We start from the raw sequence: 20,278 nt of genomic DNA on the forward strand, positions 1-20,278 counted from the left end.
TAGAATTAACAAGGTTTAGTAGAGTTGACAAGGTTTAGTTTAGAGTTGACAAGGTTTAGTTTAGAGTGGACAAGGTTTAGTTTAGAATTGACAAGGTTTAGTTTAGAGTTGACAAGGTTTAGTTTTGAATCGACAAAGTTTAGTTTAGAGTTGACAAGGTTTAGTTTAGAATTGACAAGGTTTAGTTTTGAACTTGAACTTAAACCGCAATTATCTTAAGAAAAAATTACATCTTTGCTAATTTCCTCTTTTCCTTCTCTAAATCAATATAATTTATATTCTCTAACCTGTCTGTTCCTCTGTATCCGAGTTCTATATCACCACAGCTGATTGTATATATGAGATGAGAGACTGGAGTACTGAAGCCCAATCTCAAACCTTGGACCGGTTCCAACCCAAAACCTTCTCCTACACTAACACTAGACTAGAGTTAAATTATCATAATTTCAAAACATACACTAAGGCAAGCTGGCACTAGACTGAGTAGGACTTATTATTATGCTTGGTTTGCGTAGGTGGTATTCACTTCTTGTTCTGAACTCTCTTCTCTCTGAACCCGAACCCAAGCCCAGGGTTCCGTACAGAAGAAAGCAATGGCTTTCTATCTTTGCTTTCTTAATCTTTCATGGTGTGTATCTAATACAAATATCTATTGTAGATTCATTCATATTTCAGTTGAGAATATAATAGATAAATATTGTTTATTTATGCTAGACTGTTAGAAGATAACAGATTTTATTTCTCCTTAGCAGTAAATTAATAGCGTATATATATACGTGTTTTGTTTTTATTCTAAAAATCAACAATTGCATAAATGAATTGATTTTTAGAAATATATATTCAACTTCTCCATTCCCGATTTTCTTGTGATTTTAGTTGATCTACGATATAAATCTGCACTAAAAGTTAATTCTAATGAAAATTATCTCTCATCTTCTCATATCTAATATTAATCTAATCATTATGCAAACGATTATAATAATTATAGCCCCCCTCCAACTGATAACATCACACAAGCAAACTAAACGATTTATTTAGATTTAAATGATTTAATGAAGAGTTAAATGTAATTGATCAGAGCTGGAAACTTTTAAATGGGATATCCTTAACCCCAATCGGTTAATTAATCTGGAGATTAATAACAAGAGGGGAATAAACTTTATTTAATCTGGAGATTAAGATGTCGATATCCACCATTCTAAACTTTTTAGCTCACAAGTCAGAACTTTTGTGTTGAGTATCGTTATTCTTGAATGTTTGAACTCAATATCAATCGGTCCACTTTTAAATTTGAGAACTAACGCTTGTTCCTTAAAATTAAAGTTATCCCTGCAACTCAAAGTTCTGACTTCAGGTACGGGAATAAACTTTATGGTTTAGCAAACAATCTTATAGGTCAAGATAATGTAATCTAAGGCTCAGTGTACAGTCTATGGGTCAAAATAGGTTTAAGGATAAACTCCGAGTGTTAAGGATTTTATCCATTAAACTTGGAGTAAAACTGGAAGATAAAATCCAAAGTTTTATAATAAACTCAAAGGTTTAAGGATAAATAAGCTCCACGGTTTGAAGATAAACTTTAGGTTTGTGAATAAATTCAAATTTTTCAAGTTAAAACAAAAAGTTTTAGGAAGAACTACATGATTTAAGGATAAGCTCCAAGGTTTAAAGATAAACTAAAAGGTTTAAAGATAAACTAAAAGGTTTAAACATAAACTAAAAGGTTACAAGATAAACTCCATGGTTAAGGATTGATTTCTAAGTTATAGGATAAACTACAAGGTTTAAGGATAAACTCCAAAGTTTGACGATAAACTACAAGGTTTAAGGATAAACTCCAAAGTTTGACGATAAACTACAAGGTTTCAGGCTAAACTCTAAGGTTTATGGATAAACTACAAGGTGTAAGGATAAACTACTAGGTATATGGATAACATTTATGGTTTAAGGATAAACTTCATGATTTAAGGATAAACTACAAGGTTAAAGGATAAACTCTAAGGTTTAAAGAAAAACTACAAGGTTTAAGGATAAACTCCAAGGTTTAAGGATAAACTACAAGGTATAAAGATAATGTATAAGGTTTAAAAATAAACTTTAAGGTTTAATGATACACTTCAAGGTTTGATGATGAACTCCAAGGTTTAAGGATAAACTACAAGGTCTAAGGATAAACTCCAAAGTTCAATGATAAACTCCAAGTCTTGAAGATAAATTCTAAGGTTTGAGAATAAACTACAAGGTTTAAGGATAAACTCCAAGGTTTAATGATAAACTCCAAGTTTTGATGATAAACTCAAAGGTTTAAAGATAAACAACAAAGGTTTAAGGATAAACTACAAGGTTTAAGATAAATTCCAAGGTTTGAGGATAAACTCAAAGGTTCAAGGATAAACTCCAAGGTTTAAGGATAAACTTCATGGGTTTGAGGATAAACTACAAGGTATAAGAATAAACTACAAGGTTTATGGATAAACTACGAGGTCTAAGGATAAACTGAAAAGTTTAAGGCTAAACTACAAGGTTTAAGGATAAACAAAAAGGTATAAGGATAAACAAGGTCTCAAAGGATAAACTCCAAGATTTAAGGATAAACTACAAGGTTTAAGGATAAACTCCAAGGTTTAAAGAAAAACTCCAAGGCTTAAAGAAAAACTACAAGGTTTAAGTATAAATTCCAAGGTTTAAGGATAAACTACCAGGTTTAAGGATCAACTTCAAGCTTTAAGGATAAACTACAAAGTTTAAGGATAAACTACAATGTTTAAAGATAAACTACAAGGTTGAAGGTTTAAAGATAAACTACAAGGTTTAAGGATAAACTACAAGGTTTAAAGATAAACTCCAAGGTTTAAAGATAAACTCCAAGGTATAAAGATAAACTACAAGGTTTAAGGATAAACTACAAAGTTTAAGGATAAACTAAAAGGTGTAAGGATAAACTACAAGGTTTAAGGATAAACTACAAGGTTTAAGAATAAACTACATACAAGGTTTAAGGACAAATTATAAGGTTAAAGGATGAACTGCAAGGTTCAAGGATAAATTACAGGATTTATTGATAAACTTTAAGGTTTAAGGATGAACTGCAACGTTTAAGGATAAACTAAAAGGTTTAAGGTTTAAGGATAAAATATAAAAGGTTTAAGGTTTAAGGATAAACTACAAAAGGTTAAATAATAAACTAAAATGTATATGGTTTAAGGATAAACTATAAAAGGTTTAAGGTTTAAGGATAAACTACAAAAGGTTAAAGGATAAACTAAAAGGTTTATGGTTTAAGAATAAACTATAAAAGGTATAAGGATAAACTAAAAGGTTTAAGGTTTAAGGATGAACTACAAAAGGTTAAAGGATAATCTAAAAGGTTTAAGTTTTAAGTATTAACTAAAAGGTTTATGGTTTAAGGAAAAAATAAAAGGTTTAAGATTTAAGGATAAACTAAAAGGTTTAAGACTATACAAGGTTTGATGATAAACTCCTAGGTTTATGAAGAAACTATAAGGTTAAGAGGCGAGGCAAAAAGGAAGATAAACAAGAAGATTTTTGTCAAAGGTTTAGAGGAAAAACTTTAATTTAAAGAGCCAGTAATTTATCTTAATCTCAATGTATTTTTTTTTCAAAACTTGAATGCATGATAGAAAGTTTTTTACGTCTCTTTGAATTCTGCAATTATTTCGTATCTTCCTGTAAAATTCAGATCATAAAAATTAAGTTGTAAAACCCCTTTTTGTATAGGCATTTAGTATACTAATCTTTCATCTTTCAACAAAAAAAATTTAATATCTCTCTTAAAACTTAAGTTAATTATGGTGAGAATGTTTGGGTGAATTTAATTTATAAGCTGCATTTATATATTTCCTGTATTCTGTTACACTCTGTTAAATATTTCTCTAGATAGCTGGTGGATAGTTTTACGAGATATTGCACCATATTGAGGAAACCTTGCTCCCGCGTGAACCTGCTCCCCTCCCCCCCTCCTCCCCCCGGTCCTGCATAGAAACAGTTTACTCTGCTACCCGGAGTAATCTGTGCGTCCCACGTGGAGAGGGAGGGAAGAAACATGGATTGATAAATTTACAGAAATAAATTGGTTTAAAATCTATAAAAATGCAGATGAAGAAAGTAGGTGCATTGGAGGGGGGGGGCGGAGAATGGTAAGAGAAGCCCGTCATTTTATTATCAAAAATAGAGTTGGGAAAAGAAACATATTTGTACAGGCAGTCAGGCGCGCAACTAGGGGGGGCCAGGCCCCCCCTAGCCTGATTAAGGGGGGGGGCATGCCCCTCCCTTAAGAAGTCTTGCCCCCCCCCTGTAGGGGGGGGCAAGAAATGACGAAGTCCACCCTGTTTTGCAATTTAGCGATTCATGAATCCAGACCCTGAGGAAATTTAAGAGCTCTTATCGTAAATTAAAAAAAGATAATTGAATGTTAGTTTATTGAGCTTATAGTTCAATCCATATAGCACTTAATACACCATATACACACATACAGACCCCCTTCGTCTCCGAGCCTAACTACTGCCGTAGATCAGAACAGTTTGACAAGGTTCCAAGTTAAAGCAGAGATTGGAACTCTCTTATTGTGGATATCGAGATCAGGAAATTTGTTTAACTACAGACTATGGGAGAACAGAAAAATCCAAAGTCAGGAGATCAAGCAGTTCTGCTTAAAATTCAAAAGTGCCGACTGTGGATATAATGGATATAGAGATCAAGCAATCGAGAAATAGGGTATTAAACACAAAGAGGGGGGGGGGGGGAATTTAAACAAAAAACAATTAATATCTGTGAGAAGGCAGCTGCATATAACGAGATCAAGAGATTTGTGGAGATACAAGTTGTTTCACATGAGTCAAATGTTCCTAATTATTGATCCTATATATGTGAGGAGAGGGGGTGGTGGGGTGGGGGTGTCATTTGCTCCCTCAGAGTAAAATCATCTCCTGCAGTATCATGAAAAATATACATTTTACAATAATTTCAAATCTTCCGGTCACACGAAATTTAAGATTTTCAAAGCTAAGTTGGAACAAAATATATCCGTTCATTGATAAAAGGATGTTTAATGGATAGAATGGATGAAATTGTATAAATAAAAATATAAATATTTGTTTAGATATTTTGATAATAAAGCGGAAACACAGGTGTTTACTGTTTATTCTATACATTTAAAGGGGAGGAGGGGACATTTAGAACAACTTGGTAAGAGGGGGGGGGGATGAAGCACTGAACGGTCAACTTTTTGCTCGAAGTGAAAAGTACGAACAAATATACACAGAATTCTTAGCAAAATTAGGAAAATGTTATAAAATTTATATTTAAAGTTTTAAGGCCATGTTCGCAAATTTAGAATTCTTGCTTTTTATATGCGGAATAGAAAACCTGTTGCTCCCCTGTTATATTTTCCCTACTTTGCCTCATGGTGTAATACTTCCCTTCAAAGCGCTCACAAATATTCAAAACAAATGAAAAGCGCTCAGCCATAACGTGGTCCGAAAACAAGGATACAACAAATATATTTTACATATTTTTTCAAAATCCAAAAATTTAAATTTTGCCATTTTTAGGTTTTATACGTTTTTAGCCAAATATTATTTTCCCGCCTAAAATTATCTCAAGTATCGTATTTTCTGCGTAGTATCCGCTTATTGAAGCTGCTTTAAAGCACCGGTGCCTAGCCTACCAACCCCACGTGGGGGCATGGATACTGGGATCTCAGGAACGTTTACACACGTGGTGAAATCTTCTGCGCAGAACAAATGCGCAGTAGCCGCGTTATTGTACTCTCCACGTTGAGGTGAGGCCTGAAACGTTCTTATTCAGTTCTGCAGAAGACATTGTATAGAGAGGACAGAAATCATTCCTCTTGGGAAATTACCACATGGCAATTCATATTGTCGATTAATTATTCTGAGGACAATCTGAATTAAAGTTAATTTACATAGACTGCTGTCAGCGACACTAATTCTCCTAAATTGCCGACTTTACCTGCTTAATAATGCCTGTAAACAGAATTCCCGTTGAAATAGTCTGCGGACTAAGTGATACAAGCTCTGTCGACGAAAATTTCAAGGAAGACAGTGTGCGATCCAGTTCTCCCAAATCCGACAGTTACATTTCGGAGGTTTCTGAGGTGTCGGAGGCATCTCTGAATTTGGAGTTTGAAATTATTTCTGATGATCAACACTTGCAAGATATACTGATCGAGGATTTCGATCGAATGAAGGTCACTGAGGAGAATGCTGAAGAGATGATGAAACAAGGAGCAGATATGAGACACGTCCTGTGCACAAGCTGGAAGCTCCAGCCCAAGTTCCCTGTTGGTAAGAAGGTTCTGAGCAAATCTGCTGGTTTAGTCCGAACTGCTCCGGGTCAAGCTCTCCGGGATATGGCTGTAGCTCAGAAGCTGTCTGTTGAGGAGCATGAAAGATCATCCAGGTATGGAGTTAATCCTCCTCCAGGTTTCGAATTCAGATCTTATGATCCTACAGTCGAGAATAAACTAGCTCCGATCCTCGTTTCCTATGCCGACGGAAGCAACACTTTAACTCTGGCAAACGAACCTCTGTGTCTGCACAATATCACTGTTTCCTGTGTCGTTGATACTTGTCACATGTTTATTCAGCAGATGAAAAATCCAACATTTCCTGGAGTTAAACCTTTGGAGGAGGATATGGGGAAGATCTTTGCTGAGGAAGCTCCTCCGATGCTGCTCCGACCTATTGCTACTGGAAGCCTGTTAGCTGTTCTCTCTGGAGAGAAGTGGTATAGATGTCAGGTTGTAACTTATAACGAGGAGAATGACTCTTGTGAGGTCAAGTTTGTTGATCACGGTGGATACACAACTGTTCAGGTTTCAGAGCTGAGACCACTCCGATCAGACTTTGTTCAACTACCGTTCCAGGCCATTGAAGTTTACATCGGACATATTAACCCTGCCACTGATGAAATTGTCATTGATATCGCTTCTGATCTCATGTTCCGTGAGGATGTATCTATTCAACTCCTGGGATATGCAGAAGATGGTATTCCTGTAATACAAACTTATTTCTACCAAGGCGATTACATCAACCTTTACACACAGGAGATCCTTGATGATTGTTACAGAATTTACAAGATGTCGCACCCTGAATATCAACCCGTCCCAACCCTCTCCTCCCTCATGTCCGACACTAGCTCCAGCTGCGGGTCAGAGGTTGTTTCCTCGGAGGAGCAGGAGGAGAAGATCATCGACGATGTTTCTACTGATGAAGGAGTATGGAGTCCTACCCCTGAGGAATCTTCCTTTTCATCGGAGCAATCTGTTATTTACACTCCTGATCAATCTGTTTGTCCCCTGGTAGATCATTCAGATGTTTACAGTCCTGAGCAAATTCCTGTTGTGTTCACTCCTGATCAGTCAACCCTTGTATATACCCCTAATGTAGTTTACAGCCAGGAGCCCCTGGTCACATACTCTCCTGAATCCGAAGTATCCTGGATCCCTGTTCCTCAACCCGTTCTTGCATATTACGTTCCAGATCCTTCCACAGGTCTGCTCATGCTTGTAACCGTCCCCTCTCCCTGCTATACCGGAGTTTATCTCCCTGAGGAGCAGCATCAAGAGGAGGAAGAGACCCAGACTGTTGTTGAGAAACCCTACGAGGAGTGGACCCAAGAGGATTACATGAAGTACTACGAAGAGTAGATCTATCTCTACGCAGAGTTCGCTCAGTACCTTGAGTTAAAATTTATCCTAGTTTAATATATTCGCACAAATTTGCTCAGCTTCTTCCTCATTATATTCTATGTATATTCCTATTATTCTATTTGTTGAGGATCCCAGTTTAACTGTATAGATATATCTCGTGTGCCATGTATGGGCCTCTAATCTTGTAAATGCTGCATTACACTAAATGACTTGAAAATTCGTTATTTACATAATTACATGCTGTTAAAAGACCAAATAAATTATATAATTTATTTTTGCTTAAATTCATAGATCTGGTAGGAAAGATTTATACCATCTTTAGCTTGTTCTGTAGCACTGGTCCTAGTTGCAGATAATTTCAACATTTTTTCATAGCTTAAATTTTAATTATAACTTGGTTCGTACTGATTTAAGTCTGGAATTCTAAATTGGAAGTTGGCACTTGGAAGGACTTATCAGATTTAATAAAAAGCAGGAACTAGTTAAACCATTTCTCTATGCTCGGCACCTTTGACATTTTAAGCTGTTACTGTTCCTTGCTTTTTGATAAAATACAGGCTAATGAATCTTTAAATTAAAACGGAAATTTAACTCTTACTTGCATTTAGATTAAAGGTTTACATTTTTCATAATATCACAACGTAAAATAGTAGAGGTCTGAATATCGCATCGAAAGTAAATTTATATTTCACGAAGTTCCGATTTGAAGAGTTGCAAGATTTTTGCCAATTAATTATTTGAAAAATGTTTCATGAAGTTACGATTTGTAAGCCTTATTTTTCTCTGTAGTTACGTCGAAATTTTTCTAGTTAGTTGCGATTTAAAGATTTTAGGGTTATATGAAGTTGGGATGTAAAAGTTTATGTTATTTTAAGTTACGATTTGAAGGTTTAAAAGTTTCATGTAGGTACGATTTGTAAATTTAAATGATTACTGAAGTTACGATTTTAAGGTTTAGATGTTTCTTGAAGTTGAGATTTGAAGGTTTTAATTCTTTTAATGTTCATTGTAGTTAAGCTTAGAAGAGGGTCGAAATTTTTCTAGATACGATTTAAAGATTTTTGGGTTTTATAAAGTTGGGATGTAAAGGTTTAAATGTTTCTTTAAGTTACGATTTGAAGGTTAAAATGTTTCTTTAAGTCACGATTGGAAGGTTTAATGTTTCTTAAAGTTAAGATTCGAAGGGTTAAATGTTTATTAAAGTTACGATTAGAAGGTTTAAATGTTTATTGAAGTTACGATTTGAAGGCTTAAATGTTTATTGAAGTTACGATTTGAAGACTTAAATGTTTATTGAAGTTACGATTTTAAGGTTGAAATATTTCCTAAACTTAAAGCTTTGAATGGAAATTTTTATTACGTTCTGGAGTTCTAATTGTTCACGAACTTACGCTTTGAAGGTTGAAATGTTTTAATAGTTACAATTTGAAAGTTTAAGTTTTTAAGTTACAATTTGTAGATTTATTGTTTCTTAAAGTTAACATTTGAAGGTTTAAATGTTGTTTGAAGGAATGGTTTGAAGGTTTAAGGGATCAGTGAATTAAACGTTAACGGGTAAAAGATTTGTAAAGTTAAGAAAAGTTATCTTAGTAAGTTTAAACGTCTATAATTAAAGTTATCTTGGAAAGTTTAAACGTCTTCAAGTCAAGTTATCTTAGAAGGTCTAAACGTCTATGAAGTTTTCTTGGAAGGTTCAAACGTTTATAAGTCAAGTTATCTTACTAGATTTGAACGTCTAGATATCATAGAAGGTATAAACGTCCATAAGTAAAATTATCTTGGAAGGTTTTAACGTCTGTAAGTAAAGTTATCTTAGAAGGTATAAACGTCTATGAGTCAAGTTATCTTAGAAGGTATAAACGTCTATGAGTCAAGTTATCTTAAAAGGTATAAACGTCTATAAGTCAAGTTATCTTAGATGGTTTAAGATTCTATAAGTTAGGTTATCTTAAAAGATTTTAACGTCTATGAGTCAAGTTATCTTAGTAGATTTCAACATCTATGAGTCAAGTTATCTTAGATGGTATAAACGTCTATAAGTCAAGTTATCTTAGAAGGTTTAAACGTCTATAAGTAAGGTTATCTTAAAAGATTTTAATGTCTATGAGTCAAGTTATCTTAGAAGGTATAAACGTCTATAAGTCAAGTTATCTTAGAAGGTATAAACGTATATAAGTCAAGTTATCTTAGAAGATTTTTTTGACGAATTTACTTAAATGCACGCTAAAGTTAGACGACTTAGAACTTTAAAAAACTTTAATTTTAATATAAGACCAACGGAAACATATTCACGAAGATGTGTAAACTAGAATATTTAGGAAGATGTGTAAACTTAAATATTTAGGAAGATGTGTAAACTAGAATGTTTAGAAAGATGCGTAAACTGTTTCGGAAGATGTGTTAACTAGAATATTTAGAAAAATGTGTGAACTAGAATATTTTGGAAGGAGTGTAAAATTGAATGTTCAGGAATATGTGTAAACTGGAATATTTAGGGAGATGTTTAAACTTGAATATTTAGGAAGATGTGTAAACTAGAATATTTAGGAAGATGTGTAAACTAGAATATTTAGGAAGATACGTAAACAAGAATATTTAGGAAGATGTGTAAACTGGAATATTTAGGGAGATATGTGTGAACTAGAATATTTAGGAAGATGTGTAAACTTGAATATTTAGGAAGATGTGTAAACTATAATGTTTAGGAAGATGTGTAAACTTGAATGTTCAGGAAGATGTGTAAATTGGAATATTTAGGAAGATGTGTCAACTTGAATATTTAGGAAGATGTGTAAACTAGAATGTTTAGGAAGATGTGTAAACTTGAATGTTCAGGAAGATGTGTAAATTGGAATATTTAGGGAGATGTGTGAACTAGAATATTTAGGAAAATGTGTAAACTAAAATATTTAGGAAGGCAAATTAACCAGAATTTTTAGGAAAATAAAAAAAGAGCATCAAGGAATTTAAAATCTGAATTTTTTAAATGTTTAATTTTCCTGTTTTTAACCAGGGTAAACTGAACTTCTTGTAATTCCAGTTGGTTCCTGCAAAAAATAGATTTAATAATTATTTTTTTAAATTTTATTTATGAGAAATATGAAGACGACTTCAAAACAAAAGAAAAATTCTTGAAAGCAGGACCGTTTTGTTCCGCCCAAAACTTTCGTTTTGTTTTATATTTTTTTGTCTGCATTGTTTGCATGAATGTTGAAAATCCAGTGCTTTTGATCCATTTTATTTTATTGCAGATCCTGGATTTTGAGACCGAATTTAAAGAATTTGAGCCGTGGATCAAATTTAAGCCGTGGATTAAATATGGTTGGTTCCGCTTAAAGTTGTATCATATGTTTCAAGGTTTAAGCCGGCGCTTAATTTAAACTGGGTTTTGGCGGATTTAAGCCGCGGCTCAAATTCTTTGCATTCGGCCTCTGGATCCTGGATCCTGGATTCTGGATCCTCCTTGAAAAAAATTATCCGGATCCAGGTCAAGAACATTTCTTTAGGAAATACTGATTCTTTTAACAAAATAAAATTATCTAATTATTTTTCTCCTTTTTTTCGCTTATCTTATGCTAAACCATTCAGAGATATAGAAATGTCTCTTTTTTCAACAGTTTAGATTTGGGGTTTTGTACAATTTTTGGTTGATATTTTGTTTTTGGTTGATATTTTGTTTTTGGTTGATATTTTGTTTTTGGTTGATATTTTGTTTTTGGTTGATATTTTGTCTCTTAAATCTGGATCCGAGGATCTACATGTTTTTACGGATCCTGATCCAGGAAGGCGAAATGTCGCGGATGAAACGGATCCGAATTCTCTACACTGGATTCATCTAACCTAGTTTGAAGTATATCTACGGAGAAGGGATCTAGGTTAGGAAACCATGAATCACAATTGTATTCTCTATCTATTCTGGTAAGATACAACCTAGAAATATTTAAACGATTCTTTCAGAACTTGTTTTTAAAATTCGCACTTTTTACACGTTTCCTTTTCGAAACAAAGGTTTTAATCGTTAGTACAAATTTTAAATCAGATTCCGGGTTTAAATACGATTTTGAGATAAATTACAACTTAATTATGGAACAATTACTAGTTTAGGCTTTTATGTATGCAAAAAAAAACATTTAATTTGGGTGCATGGACTTATGAAAGAGATGCTTATTATAATGTTGGTTGATTATTAGATTCGAATGTTCGAGAAGGTTCTTTGACTATCTCATTAGAATTCTCTCTTAATTAACCAATAACACATTTACAATACATCCGGTCGGATGCTAAGGGTTTACACGTGTGAATGAAAACAATTTACCGTGTGTTTCTCAGATGACCGGAAGTCAATTGAGCCGCGTAGACTCCTGGACCTCCCAGGTTCCACGCTGCGTAGACCCTACCCAGCCCAGAAATTATTTCGAGAACCTAGGATTAAAAGAGTTTTTTTTTTAACATCAACTGTTCCAAGACTTAAAATTCACCTCATTCCAGTTGGTCGCAAACTTATGTTCAGGGAGGAAGGATTCATCCTTGTCCAATCCTTTAGCTTCCAGACAATCCAATTGATCTATCGATTGCTCTGATCGATCGGGGTTCAGTTGATCAATCCTCGATTGATTTTGATTTTCTAAAATAAGCTGGACGAATTATATAGAAAATGTGTAATTTTGATTAAATCTTGGTATTAGAATTAGATGTTCAAAATAATGATTGAAGAGATTTTCAAAATTAAATGATTAAACCTTTAATGGAAGATTCCGATTTTGAGAGAATGATGCAGAATAACGAACTTTTTATCTGAATAACATTTTTTTAACATAAAGCACTCTTTTAGGAGGAACAACCTAACTTTAAATTTAGAAATTACGTCCACGATTATTCTCTAGACCTTTATCTAGTTAATAATGATGGATAAAAGTCTAGCATTTCAGTATTTGTTGTATTCCAGAGGAATATTGTTTTCATCTTTTAATTTTTTTACTGCAAACTTTAATCAAAGGTTTTCAAAAAATATGTTCGAGGTTTTAAAGTCGTCTGAATATTTAAACCTGTTCTCGAAGTAATCCTCCGAGCTTGAATGTTGTCTCCCAGGTTTTTCTTCCAAAAATCCAAACCAGACGTTCTTTTTTCTCTTCACATATCTCCGACCCGTCCCTGAAATGTTAAATTGAAAATCTTTCTAGATATCCGATGCCTCTATTATATTTTACCTAGTAACATGATTTAGGAAGTATCTCCAATCCTCTTCTATTCTCCAGGGTAGAGCTCCGTTTAAACCTATACCTCCATTCTTTTCAACTGCAGCTATCATATGTACAGGGGTAACCTCCATTACTATATGAAAATTTTAAAGTTTTAGACACATCAGCTAAAACAAACTAGTTAGAGTCAAAACTAGAATGGATTTATGTAATTAAAAAATAAAATTTTCTGGGACGTATCATAATTTTACTAGACTTTGCTAGGACGGATACGGATGAATAGATTATGAAATCCATTTTTTTGAAGGTTTAAAAAGACAACATTAATCTCTACTAAAAAATGTTAGACAGATCAGAAAAACGCCAAATAAATCTTAGTACGTTTTGCTATCGGATGGATTACAAGAACGTAGAATAAATCCTATATAACTGTGATGAGACAGGTTAGTAGAAAAAAACATGTAAATCCTATTAAACTATGAAGGACTGATTAAGAGAATCTAGAATAAATCCTAATAAACTATAGAGAATCTAGAAGAAATCCTATTAAACTATAATAGGACTGATTAAGAGAATCTAGAATAAATCCTAATAAACTATAATAGGACTGATTAAGAGAATCTAGAATAAATCCTATTAAACTATAATAGGACGGATTAAGAGAATCTAGAAGAAATCCTATTAAACTATAATAGGACGGATTAAAAGAATCTAGAAGAAATCCTATTAAACTATAATAGGACGGATTAAAAGAATCTTGAATAAATCCTATTAAACTATGAAAGAACTAATTAAGAGAATCTTGAATAAATCCTATTAAACTATGAAAGAACTAATTAAGAGAACCTAGAATAAATCCTAATAAACTATGATAGGACTGATTAAGAGAACCTAGAATAAATCCTATTAAACTATAATAGGACGGATTAAGAGAATCTAGAAGAAATCCTATTAAACTATGAAAGAACTAATTAAGAGAACCTTGAAGAAATCCTATTAAACTATAATAGGACGGATTAAGAGAACCTAGAATAAATCCTATTAAACTATGATAGGACGGATTAAGAGAATCTTGAATAAATCCTATTAAACTATGATAGGACTGATTAAGAGAACCTAGAATAAATCCTATTAAACTATGAAAGAACTAATTAAGAGAACCTAGAATAAATCCTAATAAACTATGAAAGAACTAATTAAGAGAACCTAGAATAAATCCTAATAAACTATGAAAGAACTAATTAAGAGAACCTAGAATAAATCCTAATAAACTATGATAGGACTGATTAAGAGAACCTAGAATAAATCCTATTAAACTATGATAGGACGGATTAAGAGAACCTAGAATAAATCCTAATTAACTATGAAAGGACGGATTAAGAGAACCTAGAATAAATCCTAATTAACTATGATAGGGCTGATTAAGAGAACCTAGAATAACTCCTAATAAACAATGATTAAGGGAAAAGAGTAAAATATTCAAAATTTTGTCAACACGATTTGGGATAAAGCGGAACAAGAAAACTAAAAATAAACTGATCAAGGACGGATTGAAAAAAAACATAGTGTAAACTGGACAACGACGGATCGAGAGAACAAAGTGTAAACTGAACAAAGACGGATTGAAAGAACATTGTGTAAACTGAACAAGGAAGGATCGAGAGAACAAAGTGTAAACTGAACAAAGACGGATTAAAAGAACATAGTGTAAACTGAACAAGGAAGGATCGAGAGAACAAAGTGTAAACTGAACAAGGACGGATTAAAAGAACATAGTGTAAACTGAACAAGGAAGGATCGAGAGAACAAAGTGTAAACTGAACAAGTACGGAATAAGAGAACAAAGTGTAAACTAAACAAGTACGGAATAAGATAACAAAGTGTAAACTGAACAAGGAAGGATCGAGAGAACAAAGTGTAAACTGAACAAAGACGGATTGAAATAACATTGTGTAAACTGAACAAAGACGGATCTAGAGAACAAAGTATAAACTGAATAAGGACGGATTGCAATAACAAAGCATAAACTAAACAAGGACGGAATAAAAGAAGTGAGTGTAACTGAACAAGGACGGGTTAAGAGAACATAGTATTTACTGAACAATTATGGATTGAGAGAACATAGTATAAACTGAACAAGGACGCATTGAGAAAACCTTGTGAAAACTGTACAAGGACGGATTAAGAGAGCAAATAGTATAAACAGAACAAGGACGGATTAAGAAAACATAGTATTTATTGAACAAGGAAAGATTGAGAAAACAAAGCATAAACTGAACAAGAATGGATTGACAAGACAAAACATTAATGAACAAGGACGGATTGAGAGAACATAGCTTATTTATTCTAATTTTCGGATTTGTAATACTTATTTATAAATGGAATTTTATAATCACTCTCCTAGGTACTTACTTATAACTTCTTTACTCATTTTCTTATTGAAATATTTACAATTTAATACTAACTAGTTTTTTTCAAGATATGTTATATATCATGACACTATTCTCTCACACATGTTCAAGCACTGCCAACTAAATGCTCATATGAAATCTACAATATTATACATATCTCTGATTTATCTTGTGACTTAATTATAGAACTTTCAAGATAAGAGTAAAAATTCATATTTTCACTAGGAATTCAGTATACTCACTGCTCAGTTGTTCTCTACAGGGTCACCCACAAAGGATGAGACTGTAATGACGACCTTAAACTCTTAAAATATTACAAATTCAATGTTAAATTAAGTTTTTTGCTTTAAATATATTCTTTTTAATGTTCTATTTAATGATTTCACTACAAAAGAATCAACTGTAAGTTGCAGGGAATCATGAAAATAAGGAAACAGACAGTATAAATCGTCTCTGAAGTCTCATCCTTTGTGAGTAACCCTGTAAAATAAAAATATAGATTTTGGAAGGGTTTGCTTCGCAAATTTCTGTCCTTTTTTGAGAATTTAATAATTTGATAGAAAAACTATTTTTTTGTTTAAATTTGTCATTGAAAATTTCTATATCTTTTTTGTAGTCCAATTGCTAATTAAATTAAACATTCATTCCGAAAGAAGACGACCACAAAGATATAAAAATTTGTCCAGGGGCGGGGCTTAGCCCCTATAGCCCCCCCCTGAATACGCCTCTGATAAATTGTTATTTGTAATTTTTCGGAGTTGATGCGTATTATCTTCAAAATCTTAATATCTAAGACGACATTTATCAAAGTAGCTGAAATCAATTGAAAATTGAGTATGTTATGTAAGTACTTGATACAAAAAGAGAAATTTGATCATACTTTGTCCTTTTAATAAGTTTTTTTTTCATCTTTCGGTATTTCCTATTGTTTCTTGTTTGATTGTTACCGTCATACGTGTCTCTAAAGATAATGCGACTTAAAAACCAACGAATACGACATTAGTATAATATTCTAATGAAAATAAGTAGTCCTAAGGATGAATTCGTAAAACTGGAATATTTAAATACATGTATATCATTAAATATAAATTGAACACCTTTATTCTGAGGAATAATTTTACTTCTGAGCAGAGAGCTGTGATGCAGCGGAATGATAACCGTCTTTGATGTTAATTTTTTAATAATTAAAACATTAATATATATGAGTTTTACAAGCTCTAAATTTTAATCAACAAAGTTCAAATATTTAAAAAAGTAAATATTTTTACAGGAAGCGAAAAAAATATGTTAAACAAAAAAGAATTAAAAAGTATTCGGCGTTTCTTATATTAAGGGAAAACCTAAGACGACAATTTAAAATTCCGTGATGGTGATGGACCCTCGTCAGTTCTAACGATATAATAACCATCAAAATCGATAAAAAAATAAAAAAAAATTGTTAAAAAACACAAGAAAATAAACAAAATAAATAAAAAAAAAGTTGGCAGTCAAATGGACAAAAGGAAAACGAACTCAGATGATGAGATGGAAAAAAGATAATTTCAAATATTTACTTTAAAAAAATATGTTTTCAGACAATTATTATTCCTTGAGACTGTTTCTGTCAGGAAGATTAAAAACAAACTGTTTATATGTATGTGTATAAAGCATGGTGGTGGGGGTCGATCTAATCATCGAACTTTTACGTAAATCGGGGGGGGGGGGGGGGGGGGGTGGCTTGTTTAAGGAGGGGTATTTAAACCTTTTAAAGAATTGGACAATACTCTTTTTTTTAAATAATACTGAATTACAGTTTACAATTAAGTCGACAATACATTAGCTTTCTATCCGTTAATCAATTTAGGTTGCAGTATTGGTGGTTTTTTTCTGTAAAATTAACCGATACAATTATCGTTCTTGTTTCAGTTGTAGATATTTTACAAAACAATAAGTTTTCAAAAAAATAACAAAGTTTAACAAATTTCAAAATTGTTTATTCTAAAATTTTTTTTTCCCCCGATATTAATAATTTTTAAGACTAAAAGAAATAATTTAAAAAACTGTATAATCTGATTGAAAATCAAAACTTCATTTTGCGCATCTCAAAAAGAAAATTTCGCACTAATTTCGTTTTTTTGTATTTCTTTTCATTAGTTCATAATCTTTGATTTTCTTCTAATAAAATTATTTTTCTTGACAATCCCTCTCTGTATAATCCTTGAAAACTGGGTTCTCTGGTTCTCTGGTTTCTCCAATAGTATTTGTTAGTTTGCCCAACAGATTAAGAAGTTTTGTTTATTGGAAATAGTTCTTTTCTTGTTTCAGATTCTAGGCATAGCTTAGCTCACATCCATTCTTTAGTTTCGCTAACATTCATTTTTCTTTCTTCAACATTGTTATAACAAGGAACATGGTAACGTTTTTAAACTCCGCTAAACCCCTAGATGCTTTCGGTCAGTGTACTGCAGATCCCTGCAGTACACGCCAAAAGCTTAGTTTAGGGTTGTATGAGACTTTAACGACCACCCGAAACTCTTTTAAAATTTAATATGACTCAATATGAGAACCAGAAAACAATGGAATAGGAAGACGATATAATAGCGATTACGTCAGAGTATTTAATGTTGTTACAAAGTGAATTGTGTTACTAGACACTTATTAAATAACTAATTTATTAAAACGGGTCTGTTTACACTGCACAATTGATGTGTCTCGAGCTTAATGGACTTTTTAAAGTTACAACTTGATTTTAAAAGTCGTCTTCCTTTTTCAGAGTTTTCTGGTTATCACTGTATCTGAAGGTTGAATTTAATCCTTGGCCTAGAATACTACAGTACAGGGTGTTCCAATTAGTTTCCACGGACAGTTTACGGTGTCCCAATTAGATTCCACAGACATTACTGGGTGTCCAATTAGTTTCCACGGACAGTACAGGGTGTCCCAATTAGTTTCCCTGGACAGTAAAGGGTGTCTCAACTAGTTTCCCTGGACAGGACAGGTTGTCTCAATTAATTTCCACAGACAGTGCAGGGTGTCCCAATTAGTTTCCACGGACAGTACAGGGTGTACCAATTAGTTTCAACAGACAGGACAGGGTGTCCTAATTAGTTTCAACGGACATGTCAGGGTGTCCCAATTAGTTTCAACGGACAGGACAGGGTGTCCCAATTAGTTTCCACAGACAGGACAGGTTGTCCCAATTAGTTTCGACGGACAGTACAGAGTGTCCCAATTAGTTTCCACGGGAAGTACAGGGTGTCCCCATTAGTTTCAACGGAAAGTACATGGTGTTCCAATCAGTTTCAACGGACAGGACAGGGTGTCCCAAATAGTTTCCAAGGAAAGTATACGGTGTTCATGTTAATATGATAATCACGTAAGAACTTTTAGCGAACTTCAATTTTATGTATTGTACGTATATATATATATATATTAGTGTTTGTATATATTATTAATACTTTAAAAATAAACATAGCAAGTTTAAAACATTAAAAAGTAGTGATCTTTTCATTTGTCAGATTACAATACTTGGATCCATCCAAGGGTGTAAGGCAAGGAAAGTTAATTGCGGTCGTGTATACTCTGCGTACACATTGAAACCAGTTCTCTTTGGGCGGAATTTGTAAACAAGAATAGGCATCAGTGTTCGTTTAGTGTCCGAGGAGGTTAAAAGCATTAAATTTTGATAATTTTGATAATTCACATAATAGTTTCCTATGACCAGAATATTTCATTGATTTTTTATCTGAAAGATGGATCCCATGTCAGGCTTACGTCCGTCTTGTGTTTACATTACCGCCCATTACATCCTTGGATCCATCCTCCTGGAGTTCTTCAAGACACCCCCCCCCCTCCATTTCTTTGTTCTTCTATTTTTATTTATATCTATCTGGAATTAAACCATGCAACCTCTTTCAATTTTCCACTTATTCTTTGCAATATTTTAGTCATTATGTTGATTACGATTTAGCATTTAGTCCAGGTTAGGTTAGACAGGGTTATTTCAGGGCCGAGCGCTGAAACCATTGACTCGTTAGTAAAATATTTAAAAGATTATGTTTATAAAAAAAGATTTTGCGTTTTAATCAAGGTTTTGTGGTCATTTTATTCTTTTAAAGTCACGGAGCGGTTACTGTTTTGGAAAGGAGGGGGGGGGGGGGCATTTATATCTATCTCGAATTAAACCACGCAACCTCTTTCAATTTACCATTTTATGCATTTATTCCAGGTAAGGTTAAGGCGAGACAATTTCTAGGCCGAGCAGTGCGGTCTAGGGCAAGCTATGGGGCCGAGCGCTGCGGCCAAGCTGTTGATAATAACACAGGAAACTTATTCCAGGCTAGGTAAGGCAGGGTTATTTCAGGACCGAGCGCTGAGACCATTGACTCATCCGCAAAATATCAAACAGATTTTCTTTTTTAAATGTTTCGTTTTTATACTAGCTTATCAAGATTATATCAGTTTTAGTACAAAGAAAGTAAACTAGATTTTTAAAGGGCAGAAAAAGTACAACCCTGTTTTGAGGCATATTAGCATTATTTAGTTCTTTTTTTAGAGATATGGGTTTAAATTTTTTTTTATTCTTCCATTATCTACATGTGTTAAACTTGGTGGATCTATGTGTATTAGAGAAAACTTGAAGGATAACTTTATCTTTATGTATTTAAATATTTTGTATTTATGATTATTACATTGGTTTACGAACTCCGATACGACTTCATGCTGTAATCAAACCAGATTGAGCTAAAATGAGATATTTCATTTTTTATGTAAAATTTACACCTAATACCCTGATCCCAGTCTTTCAACTCCCCCCCCCCTCCCCCGGCATCCCCTCCCCTCTTAAACAACCATGGGAATATAAAACTTCAAACATTAAGGGGTTAGGGGCGACGATTGAAGGGGACTTTCAAAGAGCAGAGGGCGGGGTAGTATTAAAAGAGGAATTGATGGGGAGTGGAGAGCCTGGAGGATATTATAGGGTGAACGGATGAGTG

At 33.2% G+C, this 20,278-nt stretch overlaps 2 protein-coding genes across 2 annotated transcripts; one reads left to right on the forward strand and one right to left on the reverse strand.

Moving 5' to 3' along the window:
- Positions 1-5,753: 5,753 nt before the first annotated feature.
- On the forward strand, positions 5,754-7,965 carry LOC111710162 (A-kinase anchor protein 1, mitochondrial). The gene has a single exon (XM_023484216.1). It carries the CDS (start codon positions 6,002-6,004, stop codon positions 7,688-7,690), a length of 1,689 nt encoding a protein of 562 aa, XP_023339984.1. The 5' UTR covers positions 5,754-6,001; the 3' UTR covers positions 7,691-7,965.
- LOC111710163 (dihydrofolate reductase) lies at positions 7,950-13,043 on the reverse strand. Its single transcript, XM_023484217.1, has 8 exons — positions 12,901-13,043; positions 12,739-12,844; positions 12,433-12,487; positions 12,172-12,317; positions 12,009-12,115; positions 11,534-11,623; positions 10,693-10,740; positions 7,950-8,035 (listed from the first exon to the last, which is right to left on the reverse strand). The coding sequence occupies exons 1-8, from the start codon at positions 13,020-13,022 to the stop codon at positions 7,963-7,965; spliced, it is 747 nt and encodes a 248-aa protein (XP_023339985.1). The 5' UTR covers positions 13,023-13,043; the 3' UTR covers positions 7,950-7,962.
- Positions 13,044-20,278: the final 7,235 nt, after the last annotated feature.

This window comes from Eurytemora carolleeae, unplaced genomic scaffold (assembly GCF_000591075.1).
Source record: "Eurytemora carolleeae unplaced genomic scaffold, Eaff_2.0 scaffold956, whole genome shotgun sequence".
Classification (NCBI taxonomy): Eukaryota; Metazoa; Arthropoda; class Copepoda; order Calanoida; family Temoridae; genus Eurytemora; species Eurytemora carolleeae.

Excerpts from the sequence above, each read along its gene's own strand:
- LOC111710162 (XM_023484216.1), top strand. The coding sequence starts at position 6,002 with ATGCCTGTAAACAGAATTCCCGTTGAAATAGTCTGCGGACTAAGTGAT.
- LOC111710163 (XM_023484217.1), bottom strand. The coding sequence starts at position 13,022 with ATGGAGGTTACCCCTGTACATATGATAGCTGCAGTTGAAAAGAATGGA. Across the intron at positions 12,116-12,171 it reads TTGCGACCAACTGGAATGAG|GTTCTCGAAATAATTTCTGG; the intron begins GTGAATTTTAAG and ends TTTTAATCCTAG. Across the intron at positions 11,624-12,008 it reads GGTCATCTGAGAAACACACG|GTTGTATCTTACCAGAATAG; the intron begins GTAAATTGTTTT and ends AAATATTTCTAG.